This window comes from Equus asinus, chromosome 4 (genome assembly GCF_041296235.1).
Source record: "Equus asinus isolate D_3611 breed Donkey chromosome 4, EquAss-T2T_v2, whole genome shotgun sequence".
Taxonomy (NCBI): Eukaryota; Metazoa; Chordata; class Mammalia; order Perissodactyla; family Equidae; genus Equus; species Equus asinus.
Genome location: NC_091793.1, coordinates 90,498,201 through 90,517,057, shown reverse-complemented (window position 1 = coordinate 90,517,057; position 18,857 = coordinate 90,498,201). Strand labels below are relative to the sequence as shown.

The 18,857-nt window shown below is 34.9% G+C and overlaps 1 protein-coding gene across 1 annotated transcript in view; it reads right to left on the bottom strand.

Annotated features, from left to right (window-relative positions):
* The window catches only part of ACVR2A (activin A receptor type 2A), an 85,032-nt gene that overhangs the window by 13,653 nt on the left and 52,522 nt on the right, over positions 1 to 18,857 (bottom strand). Inside the window, exons 3-6 of the mRNA XM_014831696.3 lie at positions 18,674 to 18,783; positions 18,326 to 18,480; positions 3,167 to 3,310; positions 657 to 800 (exon numbers count right to left, since the gene is read on the bottom strand). Coding sequence (XP_014687182.1) covers positions 657 to 800; positions 3,167 to 3,310; positions 18,326 to 18,480; positions 18,674 to 18,783 — 553 coding nt within the window. The remainder of the gene's footprint in view (positions 1 to 656; positions 801 to 3,166; positions 3,311 to 18,325; positions 18,481 to 18,673; positions 18,784 to 18,857) is intronic.

Genomic DNA, 18,857 nt, shown 5'->3' with positions numbered 1-18,857 from the left:
ATAAAGACACTGCCATCCTTTTGGTCAAGAATTAAGAGAAGTCAAAGAGCCACTCATATATGACAATGATGAAACTGACTGCCAAGGAGAACACAATTTCCTGTTTCATTAATGTGGACTTGCATACTAACTCAAAGTAAGAACTGAAGGAAAATAGCAAGTGTGCTTTGGTGATAATTACCCTACAAATTAGTAACAGATCAAAGATCAGATAAATTTCTGCCTCTAGTTTTGTCACAAAGCCACACTGATTAAAGAGTTTTAAGAAACAAAATTCAAGCTGAAAAAACAGTTCATGTAATCAAAATGGATCATAAATGGTAAATGAAAATTACTAACCACTGGCTATACTAAAATAATTATTTGTAAGAGAGGTAATTATAGCATAAGAAATCAGGGACAAAAGACTGGTATTACAGAAGTAGAGGGTTAAGTGAAAAAGTTGCCATTTTTGCTCTTTTATTAAAATAAATTACCTTTTAAAACAGATTTTTTTATTTATACATATTAACCACTATAACAACATACCATTTCCAGAAAATAACATACTGTTCCCAACTATAATAATATACAAATCCCAGAGGGATTTGTAGCCAACATGAAGCAAGTAAGCCCACCTTGACTTGACTATGAGTTAACACGGAAAGCGGTTTTACCTTTTCATGAAACGCTGTGATTAGCCAGAGATCCACATCAACACTGGTGCCTCGTTTTTCTGCACCAATGAACTGTAATATGTTCTCATGCTTCATTCCAGGCAAACTATAGACTTCATATTCATTTTGCCATGACTGTTTGTCCTAAAGTTAAAAAGAAAGAATAGTAAGAATGCAAAGAGTAGCAGGAAATAAGCCATATCTAAGAGATTACTCAAGTAACTTCTAAGACAAAATAAGAAAAGAAAGCTATTAAAAGATTCTTTGGTTTTGTCTTGTCCTGTTTTTTTAATTAAAAAAAACTCTGACAATAGGTAACAGTTCCAGACCAAATGCCTGCCCTGCCCTATTACCTCAAAATATACTTTTCTTTGTTTCTAGTTTGTAAACACAGGAGATGGTCAGAAATCCTGCACCTGTGTACCTAACAATGGCAACACATTCTGCTTACAAATTCCTACTACAGTGTAATTTCATCTTGGTGTGAAGTTACTTGTGTTGCTATTCAGAATAATCTCTCTGAGAGATGAAATTCAGATAGAATGACTTCATCTAAATAGAAAACAGTTTTTTTTCAAAGACTAACATTACATCAAACATTCTTAACATAATATTTAGAATACCCCACAAAGTCAATGAGAGCGCAATGGGATATAAATATGCAACACAATAACTTAAAACACCATAGACTTATTTATGCCTGCAAGTGATCCATGCCTACTACATATCTGCTTACAAAGGGTTTGTTTCTTTTCACAATGAAAGGATAATGAAAGTGGGAGGCACCATAGCATACTAGTTAGGAACCTTCTGGATCCAAACTAAAAATTTGCCAAGTTACATACAGTTTCCTCATTAGCAAAACGGGGCCTATAGTGTCCGCCCTATAGGGTTGTTGTATTACATGTATGGGTAATATCTGGACATGCATTAGTGAGTGCTCATATGTATAAGGCACTCTCCCTGACACAATAGAAGCATTCAATAAAATGTTAGCTACTGTTATTGCTGTTGTTACTCTTACGTTAGTATAATCTGAATGTCTTTCCCTAATTTTTAAGCTTTTTCACACAGTAAGAACGCTGATCTGTGAACCTTGGCACAACAGAATAGACCCTTCCTCTGAGAACTCAACTGCAGTTTACAGTATCTGCACTGCTACCAAAACAAGAAAGTAATAAACTTCTTCACAGACTCTAAGAAACAGGCTTTAGAGGAGGCAAGAAGGCTAAACTCCAGGTATACTAAGACAAAGAAATTGATTATATGATAACTTTGGAATAAGGAAGATCCATTGTCTAGGAGCAGTAGTGGAGCCTGTATCACCAAACCCAGCCAGGATCACACCACAATGCATGGCATTAGCAGTAGGGGTGTATAAGCAAGAGATAGGCAAGAGATAGGTTACATTGTAGATCTGTAACACCAACGGAACAAAACAAAACATGAGAACGGCTCAGAGGTGCATTAGACCAGGATTTTATGAGGTTACCCGCTCTAAAAGAAAAACAAGTTGGGGCTGGCCTGGTGGTGTAGTGGTTAAGTTCGAGCGCTCTTACTCAGCAGCCTGGGGTTGGCAGGTTCAGATTCCAGGTGAGGACCTATACACCACTCGACAAGCCATGCTGTGGTGGCATCCCATATACAAAAAACAGAGGAAGACTGGCCCAGATATTAGCTCAGGGACAAGCTTCGTCACCAAAAAAAGAAAAACGACTCAACATTAAACCAATTATTTTGAGTCCTGATTCACTCCCTCTGAAAATTAACCAAACAAAATCTGAAATGACTACATAAACAAAGTAGAACAAAAATTAATCAGTCTGGTAATATACCTCCAAACAGCAATTCTAGAAAAAGCAGACCATTCTGTCACTCTTCTGTTTGCCTTTTCTTCTGATCACGTCAGTGGGATATTAAAAGTTAATGAGTCAGGGGGGCCGGCCCCCTGGCGTAGTGGTTAGGTTTGGCATGTTCTGCTTTGGCGGCCCAGGTGCACAAGTTTGGATCCCAGGTGCAGACCCATACCACTCATCAGCCACGCTGTGGCAGTGACCCACATACAAAATAGAGGAAGACTGGCACAGATGTTAGCTGAGGGTGAATTTTCCTCAAGAAAAAAAAAGAGGAAGATTGGCAACAGATGTTAGCTCAGGGCAAATCTTTGTCTTCGAAAAAAAACCCACTCAGACAATGCATTATATTTTTTTATTGGAACCCTCATCTTCACTTTGCATTTCTGTAGAATTTTTATGGGCAAAAGATTTTCCATATGTTCATTTACTGTAATTCCACCACTCCAAACAAACATAACAACTGTTGTACCATTAATTCCACTTCTGAGATGAGAAGGCAGACACAAAAGGGCTAACTGCTTTCCCCAGTATCACAAAGAACCACCTTGGAACATATGGCTTGTGTTTTCAGAGGGTTTCTGAGTAACAATGACCTAGAGCCAGTTGCATCTTTTAAAAAAACATATGGAGGTTAGAAAAATGCAATAAACATACCTGTATTGGAAATATTTTCACAGCCACGTATTCATTAAGCAACTGGGCTTTCCAGACACAACCAAATCTTCCTCTTGCTTTCACTTCTAATAACTGCAGCGGCTTCAAACCTAGTAATGGAGAAGGTGGGGGTGGTCCTGGGTCCTACAGACAAACAATAATAATACTATTAAAAAGAAGCACATGATACATATTAATTCTAAATATGAGAAAAAAGTAAGTATACTGAAGAATCAATTAACAGAAATGGTAAACACATACAAATGAGATTAAGTTCAACCTTGCCAAAACTGAGATCTCTGGCATTATTAATTATCTCTAGTGACCACAAGGCAAGCAACCTGAATTAAGAGTTTTCATAATAATATTCAGTATTATTGCTATATATGTATAGTAGGAGAAAAGATCTAAATACAATCTTTTTGATCCAGTCTCACTAATTTTCCCAACTAAGATTTTCTGTGACCTTTAGGATACTACCAACAGCATTCCAATGATTTCATCTAGTTGAGACTTCCTTACAGAATGAGGATTTGAAAAGTGCCAGAAACAGCAAATTATAGTGCTATCTCAAAGAAAACCTCTCCTCAAAATCTACTACTTTCCCCAACGACTGTTTAACTTTAAGTCTCCCCTTCATCAGTCCAGATATACTCACAGTCACACTCAAACACATTGCAGATAGGTACATCAAATACAAAGCACATAAGAGAAATATGTAAGTTAATGTTGCTATAGCCAACCTGTTCTATTCATTCTAATTTTTCAACTTATTAACAATTCATCCCTTCACTTATAATTACTTCCCCAAATTGATCTGAGATGAAACTTATCAGTGTTGTGGGGCTGACTGACAAAGAAAGTACAAATCATAATTCAGAAAAGGAATGGTCATCATAGTAGATGATAAGGTATGGTAAAAGAGAAGTGTACTGCTATAGTTAATTTAAAAACAATGGAGCAAATACACTGTATAAACAGGACAACAACATTAACAAATCACAAGGCAATGCTCCCTACACAAAGTAGAGTGGCAACTCTTCACTGAGGGCATTGTATCAGTTCACTATCTGCAACTAAAGCAAGAAGTAGGAAGCCTTTTGGAAGGCTTCCAGAGAAAAATAATAAAAACGTTTGAAGGGCTGCATAATGAGTATCGTAAAGAGGAACGAAAATTTCTGTGGCAACAGCAACAGACGTTATGACACTAGGAGGCACCTAAGATACTTGGAAATAGTATGTCAATGCATCTTTCTGTCTTTCCTTTCTTTTCTTTTTTAAAAAGTTTCTTCTAACACCTCAAGACTGTCAGTGCTCCCTCTAGGCATCATTCAGCCCAATGGTGCCACTCAAGATTTTAAAAAGCTGACGTCTGTATTAGAAAAACCCTCAACAATGGAAACATTGCAAGATATTAAAGAAGAAAAATATGTAGTTTCTACTTCTAAAGTAGACAATCTTTATAAAGTGGTTTGAGAATTTCGATTTTAAAACAGTAAGATAAACTAGAAGGCTTCCTAAGACTCATTTCATCCTCAGATATTTATTCTTAAAATGTCTATGAAAGTTGCTTTTCCTTCACATATTCAAAACAGGAAAGGTTAGTAGGGCTAAAGAGCCTTTTAGTTTAACAGAGTGACAGGTCAAGGAAGTCAGAAATAAACCTTATGGAAGTATGGCCTCTAACGTTATGACTCTTAGTGGGAGAGGACACAAGACTCTCTGGAGAGGGTTTATTAAAACCAAACCCTCCCTATCTCATTCCTTGAATGATCATTTATACCTATAGTAAGAGACTCTACTGATAGGAGTATGTTGCTTATGTGAATGTGGAAATGGGAGGGAAAAAATTTGAAAACTACTCTCCTAGAGGCAAAGGAAACCACTCAGTGCTCTAAGTCCAAGAATTACTGGATAATCGCATAAAAGAGCAATTACACTAACTAAACAGAAAAAGTTCAATTTGAAAAACTTCAAATAACTATAAAGTTAAAGTCAATGATTCCCCTTTCTTTAAAGATAAGTTAGAAAAGTCAAGTTTTCAAAACAGGGATGCAAAAAACAAAAGTATGCAGATAAGGGCTGAAAGCTGAAGAGGGAAAATAACCAGGTAAAGAGTAATATGGCCCTAAACTTCAACACTAAGCATTTTAACAACTTTTATATAAATTGAATGATAATGCATCTCTAGATAACACACACATTACCCATTCTCTGCTCTAAAGAGTACCAACCACAGAGATATGATTCAGTCTATGAAACAGGATTTAGATGACTTAATCCACATCTCAAACAAAGAACGTGTCAGCAGTCAAAATACGATTTTAATATATTAACCTTAGTATCAGGAAATATAAAATAATTTTCAATGTCTCCGTTTAGAAAAAAAAGATAATTGAATGTTTTCCAGATGTATAGATAAACTCCAAAGTTTCCATAATTTTCCAAGGCTCTGTTCAGCAAGTTTCTAAGCTATCATTATTTCAGTAAGAAATCTTAAATCACTTCCCTAATAACATTACCATTATATTCAGCAATATAACGGCCTGAAAACACACTATTGTTAAAATTGCTTATAAGTAAAAAGCTCAAATTAAGGAGAACACTGCCAATTTTCAAAGGGTGAGAAAAAAGGTCTACAAAGGCACATTCCTGTAACAAGTCAAAACTTTTACAAATGATATGTTTTGAAATAATATTCAATAATACTTAAAAGATTGGGTTCAGAAATGAATAACTCTGTAATGGATTATAACTGCATAAAATCTATAAACCATTCAATATACCTTTTCACACTTTAATGAAAAATTATTAGAATATTCTATTTCATACTTTTCAGCCCTTCATTAAATTTATATGAAGCTTTAACTGCATCTCTAATGTCTAGTTTTTCCTTATCCTATAATCTAAGAATATTAGAAACGACTTTCAGCTTATCAGCTTCATTATACTAATTTACCACAAAAAACTCAACTGCTGATTCTAGGAACAAAGATTTATATCTTTAAAATACATGAACACCTGGAGAGACAAATTCAGACTTAAACTTCATAATGACAGCAACATTCTGATGTTATCCATAAAACATGGCTTTGCCCTGTTACACAGAAAAAACACTTTGGGCGGGGCAACTATAAGGACTGCAGAATTCCTGAAAACTTTCCCTAAATCTCCAGTTCTCTTACCATATAGATGTTACTCTGTATAGTTAAAAAAATATGCATTAGAACATGGCTCTGATTACATCTCTTCTTTACCCATTTCTATGTGAAAATTATGGCATCAGAAGACACCATGTTGAGAAGCAACAAATGACAAGAGCTCAAAAAGTACCCTCCACCCCAACACCACTATCTAATATCATTTTTGTAACTAATATTGGAATAAGTTATTAGAAATAAAGAGCTGTAAAACAGTCTGTGATCATTTTACTTATTCTAAGTTCTCCACATGAAGGGTGAATTCTAATCTAAATAAAGCCTTAAACTTCCAGAAGCAAAAGATCAAGTTATACTTCCCTAGCTAGCCCCTTTGCTAAAGATGCCAAAGATGAAAGAAGCTTTCTGAAAATACAGATATCATATGAAAAGATAATGGGTTCAACCAGAAAGCCAACCCCTGTTAAAAATGAGCACATGTTGACATTTAAGCTAATGATATACTATAAAAATTAACCAATACAGGGGTTTTAAGGCTAAAAACCTAGCCATTAGGGGTTAACTTCTAATCAATTAAAACAGTTGTTTCTACATTCCACCTTAAGTTATACATAAATATTGTTAACTGTATACTATTTAAAACCAAAAACTATTACTATGGAAAATCAATCATGTTTTTAATACTAAAAGTGGTAAAAAAAAAACAAAAACAAAACTTTGTAACATAAATTTATAAACCATAAAGGATGCACAATAAAGCAACAACAACAAAAATCTAACAAAATGTTTAGTATGCATCCACAAAAAGTTCCACAACCATTAAAACAAACATCAATGCATCTTACCTCTATCATTATATGAAAGGCGTGCTTGTGAAGAAAAAAACACAGGCAAAAGAAATTACGATTTTTATCCAGAATGGAATGAAAAATGACACATCAGTTACAAAAACAAAGGAAGGAGAATAATGATTGAGCTTTTTAAAAGTTGGTAATGATCCAATGTATCATATTTTAAAATGAGGACTGGGAAAACCTTCCTTATAAACAGAGGAAAGTAATAGCAAAAAAAATCTTGGACATTACCTATCTGATGAGGGGTATTATTAAATAGATGACTCTAGTATGACTCCAAGTTACCTGATCCAATGGACTTCAAGCCATCAAATGAACTAAACCAAGGCTTAAATAATCGTTCCTTATTTTTCTAAGAAGTTCTAGAATCTAAACTCTGAGAGTAAAATAAGCAATTTGAGAAGATACACATTGGAATTTGCTTATGGACACCAGAGGGCAGTATTGCCTTTAACAAAAACTGTAGGAGCAGCACTGAAGAAATTTTTATATAGCCCTAGAGTAAGTTTCTCAGATCACACATTCTGACAGTTGTCTTAAGAATCTCTAGAATCTCCTACTTCCTGAACTGCTTTAGTCTCCTTTCATGGAAGATAGCAGAAGATAATTCTCTGTTTGTGGTGTCTATGTGAGTGCGTGCAACATAAATAATACACTAGGGCAAGAAAATAAGACGGGAATAATAAGATCATAAGAATTAAGTGGAACATAGTGACACACCAGGTCTATTGTTAATCGACTTCCTTAGCCACATCCAAGATGAAGACGTCAAGCAGTGGTGGCCCCGGGAACAAGTATCCATACGTACTTTCCAGTCTGAGGACACTCAGAAACTATCTGATAGAGAACAAGATTTTCATTTTCCCAGTCATCTCAAAACAGGTAAGGGCCCAAATTTAAAATTAAGAGAAATACTGTCAACGGTGTAAAGGAAGACTAAGAATTCTACCAATCATTGATTATATTTCCCAGTTTCCAATATTTCTACAGAGAATAATAGCACTGACAAAAAAGATTTGACAACTCATTTATCTGTACTAGTTGCTTAACTAGTTTTGCTTCCTCCTTGATTTTTTCCTGTGATAATGATTCAGGATTATTTATAATTCATCTACAAGGCTTAGCTAATCCTACTATCAAAACATCTTATCAGTACTGCAGAGTAAAATTCATCCCTTGAAAGAAATACATGCCAAATGAATAACTACACTATAACTTCCTAAGGCTTAAGCATTCTCAGATTTTGTTTTCACACAGGTGCTTTCAGAGGTAAAGATGCCACTGTAATAACACTGTGCTATATTCATGCATACCAAAAAGTATACCTTTGCTCAATATACTTCTCAGTAAATGAACATTAGAATAAGCTACAGAATGATCAATCCAAACTCAACGAGAGACACCAAGAATAGGCCTCAATGTATAAACTATGTTACCAAAACCAAATCAGCACATTAACGTCACATAATTAGGATGAGAAAGAGACTTGCTGCTTATTCCTTAAGGGGAAAAGAAAACAACTATTGCCAAACATCAGAAAAGAATGAACAGTACTTCTCCATTCACTCAACAAATCTTTACCGAGTGCCTAGTTTGTGCCAGGCACTGACTACCTAGTTCTCATGACACTTACTGTAGCATGGGGAAGAAAGACTAATCAAAGAATCACACTGAATATTATAAAATAAGAGTAATAAAAAAGAATTTAATACCTTGAGTACCTTAAACCAGCAGGTTAAGTAAGAGAAGATCTTCCTGAGGAGAGGACCCCTGAGAAAGGGAGTAAGTACTAGCGGGAGGAAGATTAGGTAGAAAAATAGTATCGGAGCACATCCTAGATTTCTGACTTGGACAACCCAAATGGATTCTGGTTCCATTTACTGAGAAACAGATTTGAGAAGGAAAATTATTACCCTTGAATGTTAAGTGCTTGGAGATATCTAAGTGGAGACACTAAGTAGAGAGTTAAACAGAATGGAAATACAAAGAAATCCTTCTAGAAATACAGATTTGGGGTCATTTATAGACTATAAATAAATACATATGATAGATACTATAAATTTTCTCTTATTTACTATTTAAACCATTCCAAGATATATATACATTTTTTTTTTGATAACTCACTCAACTTCTTAGGACTATCAAGAAGAATTAAGGACTCCCTACTTAAAGTATTTGAAAACTGACAAATTCTGAATTTGCCTCTTCTTAGTCATCTAATTATCTTATATTCTAAGAAATTTTATAATTGGTAATTTAAAAAAAGACTAATCCCAAGCAGGTAGAAATAGAACCTATAAAGAAATAATATAGTGTGTGTATCAGGACATATGTTTGTGAGCTAGGGAAAGCAAGACATTACATATTAACATATTCAATAATATTGATACTGTCAAATGCACAATCATGATTCTATCCAATTAGACCTTCAAAATTCCTTTGTGATATACCAACTCCTACTTCCTACAGTTTCTCTCATCTAATTCCTCCTGAAAGCAAAGACGGACCAAAGTGGATAAAATCAGGATTTCTAATAAAGTTCCCTAAGAAGTGATTAGCACCTCAGGGTAGCCAGCACTGGGGTTAAAAGTCTGAAAGAGATGTAGACCTGCCCATCCTTTTGGTTACTGCTCAGATGCATCAGATTTATGAGCGAGTACAGAAGAAATTTTATTTTTATTTATTTTACCATTTGTATTCTTCAGTAAAGCTAAAAAAAAAAAACTGAAAAGGACCACGCTATACATTATTAAACTGTGCTGTGGTAAAATGGCTATGTTTACCTACAAGGCCACATACACTCACTATAAAAACTATTTTAAATGTAATTTATGTACTCTGATCCCTTTATCATACTTTAGTTTTTTATGGACCCCACCTAATTATTTACTGAAATATGCCATTCAACTAAAATTACTTCAGTGGATAATAATCCTTGGCTATAAATGACCAGACTTTGCCCCTCAGCAGACTGAGTCAAGGCTAAGTCACATCATCTATCTGTGCCTCAATTTTTTTATCTATAAAATGGACTTGACAAAACAGAACCTACAACATAGGGTGTTGAAAAGATTAAATGTGTTAGAATGTGTAATGCGCTCTGTATAGTGCTCAATAGAGTACTCCAAATGAAATCCTTTATTACACTAAATTTCAAAGTATTGATATATATATATATATACAACAGATTCAATAAAATGATTCCTTTGAATACAATTTTGAAGCTGTTACTCTGTTAGCAACAACAGCTAACACTTATCAAGCACTTAACACTAGCCAAACACCCCAGATGTGGCTCTTCTCCCAATCACTACACAACTGGAATCAGGTATTTTTCCTCCTTTCGCTACTCTTTGCCCAAAATTGCTGAAGCAACACCATTATTACCTTAGTTACCCTTCATTTCCAAGCTGCAAAGTCAAACAACCAATCAACCAACTTATTTTTACCTACGTATTAACTGTGGGCTCGAAAAGGGCCAGCAAGGACTGTCCTTGTGCCATGTACCACGATCCATCCAGCATGGTGCCTGGCACACAACAGGCACTCAAGAATTAGGTGAGTGGCGAAGCTAAAACAAAACAAACAAACAAACCTGAACACCTCTCAGCCTATCTGATACACGCTGCTTTTACTAACAAACAATTTTCATTTTTATTATCTCAAATTAATAGAAGTTTTGATAGCAATGAAGTAGCTAGGAATAAAGGAACAGATCTAGGATGGGGTCCAGGAAATTAAGAATAGAGAGAAAAGCAAATTCACTTCTTCCTATCTATCATCTCCTTGTCAGACAGGAACAAGGAGAAATTTACGCGTACTCTGGTCTATGAGTCAGTCCCATTTGTAACCTGGCAGATGGGGCCCTCCAGAGGCCAAAGGAAAACTGAACTCAAGATTTTAAAATTTAAATGTAAGTCATTTTTAGAAATAAGGTACTCTGATTAATTTTAATGGGCAGCTTTAACTTGTTTTAAATTTTTTTTTCTTTCTCCCCTTCCTTTCCTTTTGCTTTTGGACATGGAATTTCAGCCAGTCTCCAAGTGGGTCTGTCTGTGCATTTGTAAGTGAAACAACTTATATAGGCCTAACGAGAGTAGTTTTTTGTCAAGCTGCATGTATGGATAATTTATGACACTTCTCCTCACAATTAGTTTAGAAGTATACATAAAAGGAACTTGTAATTTACGTTACCAATACAAAAAGAACCACACACAAAGGTGGAACACAGAAGGAAGAAACATTTGTAGTAGCCCTGAACTACCAGTTAGGCGCACACACACACACACACACACACACAAAGATGCTTACGTGTAAGATAACAGCATTGAATCACCATATTTTAAATATGCTAAAATAATAGCATGTTAAAAATATTTGTGAAATGTAGGTTCCAGCTCTTAGCAGAAACCTAAGACAAACAATAAGCTCATAAAACATCATATTTTGGTATTTCATGAGCATACATAAAAGCTCCACTAAATTTCACTTAAAAGCACATCATTTAATCAGAATGAGATAGAAGTACTGAGCTCAAACCTGCCCTCAGTATACTGTTAAAAGAAACCAAGCGTAGAATACCATTTTACAGTTTATAAAAGAGAAAAAAAAATATATTGAAAATGAGATTAGAGAAAGGTGCCAAAGCATATACACCAACCTGTTAAACTGGTTATTTTAGGAAAGTAATAAAGGAAAAAGAGAAAGAATAAACAATTTTCTCTCCTTTTTTTGGACACATTTCTTTCTGTATAATTTTTGTTACAACAAGCAAGTGTTTATAATTAACTTTTAAATAGAAGAGAATTCTAAAAGACAGAAAGTGAAAGAGAAAAAGAAGGTAAATGAAAGAGACATGTGTTCATAAACTCCAACCGTTTAGGAGGCAGCCTATTTCAAGATGTGCTTCTATGGGATGTAGTATTTATTTTGTAAGTATAACTTAATATTAGCATATTAAATACTCAGCAAAGTTCAGTGAATTTCCCCTGCATTCTCCCCAAATAAGAAAGCAGCACTCTCTCCTAAACTGACTTGGCTGAATGATTTTATGCTACCCTTTCAGTATCTTATTAATTTGAAATAGGTACATATATAGACTCACATTCAAGAGGAAAATCCTACAAAGCATTTTCACAGACGGGTTGGTTTCTCAGTAGATAGTAATTTGACATAGCATGAAACGACAACCTATTATTACTTTAATATTAAGGTCAACAGGATTATTTTGTACAACCAACTCGGTATTCCAAACATCTGAAAGCCTTTAGTCCTTATCAGACCAAAATCTAGACAAAATGTCATGATGTAAAGGACTGAAGAGACTGCTGTCACTTTAAAACATACTAATGTTGTGATACTGTAGTGCTATTTATATAGCCTTAACAATGAACAAGAAACTAACTTCATATCTCTTTAAAGGCAGATAATTTCTAGCTCCTAAAATCCATTTTCTTATCAAGCAATATTTTTTTATTAAGATTATGATAGATTACAACCTTGTGAGATTTCAGTTGTACATTATTGTTAGTCATGTTGTGGGTACACCACTTCATCCTTTGTGCCCTCCCTTTTCCCTGGTAACCACCGATCGGTTCTCCATGTCTATATGTTCACTTCCACCTATAAGTGGGGTCATATAGAGTTCGTCTTTCTCTGTCTGGCTTATTTCGCTTAACATAATACCCTCAAGGTCCATCCATGTTGATGCGAATTTGGTCCTTTTTTATGGATGAGTGGTATTCCATTGTGTATATATACCATATCTTCTTTATCCAGTTGTCAGTTTCTGGGCATTTAGGTTGGTTCCACGTCTTGGCTATTGTAAATAATGCTGCAATGAACATAGGGGTGCATGGGATTCTTGGGATTGCTGATTTCAGGTTCTTAGGATAGATACCCAGTAGTGGGATAGCTGGGTCATAGGGTATTTCTATTTTTAACTTTTTGAGAAATCTCCATACTGTTTTCCATAGTGGCTGCACTAGTTTGCATTCCCACCAACAGTGTATGAGGGTTTCTTTTTCTCCACAACCTCTCCAACATTTGTCACTCTTGGTTTTGGATATTTTTGCCAATCTAACGGGTGTAAGGTGATATTCAAGCAATATTTTTTTATCAGCACAAATACAGATCTTATAAGCAGGAAACTTAAGCTCACATACAGTTATGAAGGCAATGCAAACGGTTTTAATGAAACCACCTTAACTCTAACCACAACAAGACTTCTTAATAATAGAGTCAATGCATCAATTCCCTCATATTCATGACTCACTGACACTAGAAAAACCAGTTTGCATTCAGTTTACTCACTGCAGATTATAAGAGCATCTTCCTACATGTGCAAAGACACTTTCAGCACAGGAAAAAGAAAAGTGACCTAGGTGATGCAAATTAAAAGGATGCTTCGAGCTTGTGATTACAGAAAGAATTGAATAATGGTGTTCTCTTACAAAAGACTGAAATACTTCAACTTATTTTACTCCCAAGAAATACAGCCTCAAGATTTATCATAAAGCACCTGATGTTCATAAAGAATGTTTATTAAACAAATCCCTGGATATACTGCATTATCATCTCAGCATAACTCTAAATGCAACGAAGTCAATTCAGCAATTCAGCACTTAGAGAATGGTTATTACTTACAAACACTGTGTGAGATACAGTAGTGAGTATTATACCTTGTGTTCAAGGAGCTTATAATCAAGTTGGAGAATGGAACATGTGTACAAATGACTACAGCCTTTCTCAACTGGGGTTATTCATCTGAATCACAGAAGACAGAAACTGACTTGAGCACTATTTTCTCAATTCTTTCAAGGATGGTAAGCCACTAATACCATTCTAGATCCATATGATGGATGTCTTAGAGTATAATGGGAAAAAGAACCCTAAGGCAGACAAAGTATGGAAGACAGGTTATACTCCAAACTTTGTATTCTTTGCTATGGATTATTGAGAGCCCTGAAATATTTTTAAGCACAGAAATAATATAATCCAACATGTAAAATGCTATTCTATAACAATAGTACAGATGAAGACAGAGAACTGGAAGCAAGAAGACCAGCCACAAGATTATAGAAATAATCTCAGCTTCAGGTATAATAATGTCCTGAACTACAAAAGAGTCAGGAAGGATGCAAAGGTGAACGAACTTGGTAAATGACTAGGCCAAGAACAGAAGTAGTTGTCTCCAAAGCTTTCATCCAGGATGACTGGGAAGACAGTGATACCATGAAACAATGTTAGAAACATAGTAGTTAAAGCTTATAAAGAAAGAAGAATGGCTTCAATTAAAAAAACAGGAAAATTACTTTTTTCTATGTCTTTAACTATGCTACATTAATTTTAGAATAAATATTTTACTGGTTACTAAGAACCATAATTCAAGACCAGATGTTAAAGCATGTATATCCCTACATCACTTCTTCAGAATAAAATACTAACAGAACCAGAAGAAATTCTAAACAACTTGAAGTCTTAGAAATAAAGAATCTCACCATTTAACTGCCAGAACCAGCTTATTAAGATGATATATGTGGATCTCTCTTAGTTCTCCAGAACATCCCACAGGACTAATGTTTTATCCCTGAACGAGAACAAAAGACTGAGATCTGATCAATGAATGAGCACTGTATGTGCAGGTTAAGCTTGCTTTGCTGAGAATCACTGTAAATTCTCTTTAAGTATAGCTCTTATTGTAGGAATGACTCATCAATAAGATATCACCATGTTGAGACTGTCTTACAACAGACCAGTTAATTCACCAGTCTTTAGCCACAGCTTTAAGAAAAAGTTTCTCTAAGAAAACGAATGGCAAATTTTATGTCATCGTCTAAAAGTGTTCCAATAATGTGGAGGAAGAATGTTCCAGAAATCCACAAGAGGAATGTGAGATCTTTTCCTAACTGTCCTTAGAATTAAATGAATATGGAGACATGACCATGAGATAAAATACAGAAGTCATCTTAAGACTGCAAATGTGTAGCACGTCTCCCCTACCTACTTCTCATATCCCTCAAGTCTTGAATAACTAGTAGACATTGGCACTATCAACTCAGAAGCACAGGAATCTTTACCTACAACCCAATCAATACTCACAAACCCTATTCTACAATAAGCTAAAACATCTTTTAATAGAAAACACATGACTATGCCCCTCTATATATCTATGACTCTTCTCTTTTGTCCTATATGAGACAATGTGATAATGTTATTGCTCGTTTTAGTAGTCAACCTATTCAACATTCAAAAGTAGAATAAACTTTAGAATGATTTTGGCCTTTAAAACGATTTTGAGATGGCAAGGATGTTTACTAAACTATCTGAAACACCAGAGGCATGTGCTTTCTGGCGAAAGACAGGCAGAACAGCATAAGCAGTGAGAGCAAAGCTTTAGTATCACAGAGTTCTTCACTCCGAATCCAGGTCTAAGACTTTGCTACGTCTCAATTTCTTTATCTATAAAATGGGGATTACAACAACCCCCATTTGATTTGTGAGGTGAAATCAAATCAGTGCTTTCCAGACTTGGCTGGTCATCAGAATCACCCAGGAAACTTATTAGAAATATAATATCCCAGGCTCTATTTCACACATTGAGGTGTGTAGTCTAAGAATTTGTATTTTTTAACAAATTTCAGAGATGATCCTTACATACTGGTCACAATTTAGAAATCATGGAAAAAATTTATATATTTTATATGTTTTTATATATTTATACATATATGTAACTTACCAGTACCCTAGTATACTGTAAATGTTCAATAAATGCTTGATGTAATTATCAATAATTATTTTCAAATAGGAGATAAAACTGAGCATTTTGTAACAAGATAGTCACTACGTATCTTGCAGAACTAGTGTGCACAAATCTCTCACCAAAAATGAGACTTTAAGCATGACACTATACTGTTTGAGACATGGTAAAAAATGACATAAATGAAGTTCCACAATGATGACAACACTCCTTTCCCACAACCTAGTTTATGACAAAAGGAAAGCATGAAGCCAAGCATTTCTTGTATTTTTCATAACAAAGCTTGCCCATTCCAGGTCATTCCACTACAAAATCTTTAAATTCATTCCTTATTTTTCAGTAATTCATACAATCATGCAAATTCACCACAGAGCAATGCAAGTACCAAGTAAATGTGTACAATAACATTAACCATGGCAACAAATATCTAAAACCCACAGAGATGGATACTCACTGAAGATCCCTGGTTCTTAGTTATCTATGAATAATAATTGCATCTTTGCTTTTTAAAAGTCTAAATCCTTGAATTAATTAGCATTTCTTAACAAAGTGGCCTCAAGTACAAGATATCCAGCCCTTTAAAAAAAATGTCCAACCACACTTTTGTATCAATACTATATACAAATCAATGTTATCTATAAGATTACATTATTATTTTTCAAGCTCTATTAACAAATTCGTTTTTAAATATAGTTTCCAGTTTGTTTCTATCATATCACAAATGTAGGATAAATTTGGACACTACTATAGTACTAAATACTCTCTCTTCTAAATGTAGATATTAAACAAAAAATAGTTACCACCAATAAAGGTAAAGTGTATCCTACGGCCATCTGGAGTAAACTACATATTTTTATTAGGAACTAAAATGTTTACTTTAAAATACTTTTTAGAGATGATTTTTAGTAAACCCACAACTTAGCTACTAATGTTTAAAAGTTAAAATATTTCAATCTACTGTGCACACTAGTGTGTTTACCTAGTTTACTGAATAAAGTATTTTACCTTTGGGTTTATTTCTCCAAATGCACATTTTACAAAGATTATGCAGATCAGAGATCTAATGCTAACAGATTGCTGCAAGGACTGAGAAAGAAATACGTTATGTAAATAAAGGTTAAAGGGAAGAAGTTGTTTTGGCCATTAAATTATACAACTTTATCATTTTCTTCTATCAAGTTTTAACCATTAATCCTACTGGTATTAGAGAAACAAAGTTAAACCAAGAGATCCAGAATGCCAAGCTAATCTGATCTTAAGAGTTAAAGGAAATGCAGTAAAAACTAGGGTTCAAAGATGTTTCAAGCAAGTATAACCAAAAGTTACCACCTTTCCTCAGCCTGTAGAATATTAACTACTTATATTAAAAGTTGTTGTAAAGCACTGGACCAGTGCCAACTGCCTACATGACAGAGAATGAAGAAAATTTCATGAATTTAATCTGATTACCTACCACACCTATATTTTCAGATATATTTGGGGTCAGATACATATTTGAGAATCAAGGGCATTAAAAAAGTTTTTGTCTTCGGTACACACTTGATATGCTGCAAACAAAAAAAATGTACTTGGAACTACCAACAACACACGATGAGAAACATTGCTGTTCTGCTCCTCTTCCCCAAAACAACATTTTAATGGCTATATCTTCCTGACGCCTTTGTGAAACCTCTCTTTTCCACACTTTCTTGGTTACCTTACTGGGTCCCTCTCCATGGTTAAAAGGATGCTTTGACAAGTAGTCTTGAAAATCAAAAAATTTAGGAATGAAAAGGAAAGAAAGAGTTATGATACTGCTTCTCCATCATCAATCACTTCTCAAGAAACAAAGCAGGGTCAGCCCCATGGCCGAGCAGTTAAGTTCACATGCTCTGCTTTGGTGGCCCAGGGTTTCGCTGGTTCGGATCCTGGGCGTTGACATGGTACTGCTCGTCAGGCCATGCCGAGGTGGCGTCTCACATGCCACAACTAGAAGGACCCACAACTAAAATATACAACTACGTACTGGGGGGACTTGGGGAGAAAAGCCGAAAAAAAAAAAAAAGATTGGCAACAGTTGTTAGCTCAGGTGCCAATCTTTAAAAAAAAAAAAAAGAAACAAAGCAGGGTGCACCTCACACTTTAAAGTACTACAATGACAGTAAAACTCTCCAAAGAAGAAGAAGACTAGGAATACCCTTCATTCTACTCTACTTCAACCCTTAAGTGAGAAAAGTTTAAGACACAGCAAATTAATAAATTTTCAGAATTAGCTATAGTTCCCATAAGAATAAACATTCAAAAATTAACTCCAAAGGAAAATGGTTCGTAACAACCTAGGGGGTGCCACTACACTCATATTTCTTTAAAACATACAATTTAAAACAGCACAAAATACAAGACAACTTACTTGAGTTGGAACAAGTACGGGAGGGTAGGCCATCTTATGATGCCTGTACACCCAAAATGCACAAATGACAATCCCCGCAATTAACATAAGTGGCACCAAGGAATAGAGCAAGATGTTGTAATAGGGTGGCTTAGGTGTAACTGGATTCGAAGTAGCTGTGGAAAAGGGGAGAAGAAAACAACTCAGATTTGGTCTACAAAATTCCACAATAACTATTTATTAAGTGTCAAATTTTAGGAGAAAAATAAGAGTAGGAGAAGGTAGCAGTAAATTATTCCATCAACACAAATATGCTTTGTTTTCCATCTACCAGTTGAACAGACCTATGTCTTTTCCCTGTGAACTTACGCTGTGTGACTTCCATCTCCGGAAAATAGGAAAACCTTTCATTACACATATTGCCCTCACAGCAACAAAAATATACTTCAGGGCTGTCTTTTTTTTCTATACAATCAGTCCTATAAACAAACAAAGAAGAAATGAGTAAAATCAATATTATTATACTGAATCTACAATAGGTGTTTTTCTAAAG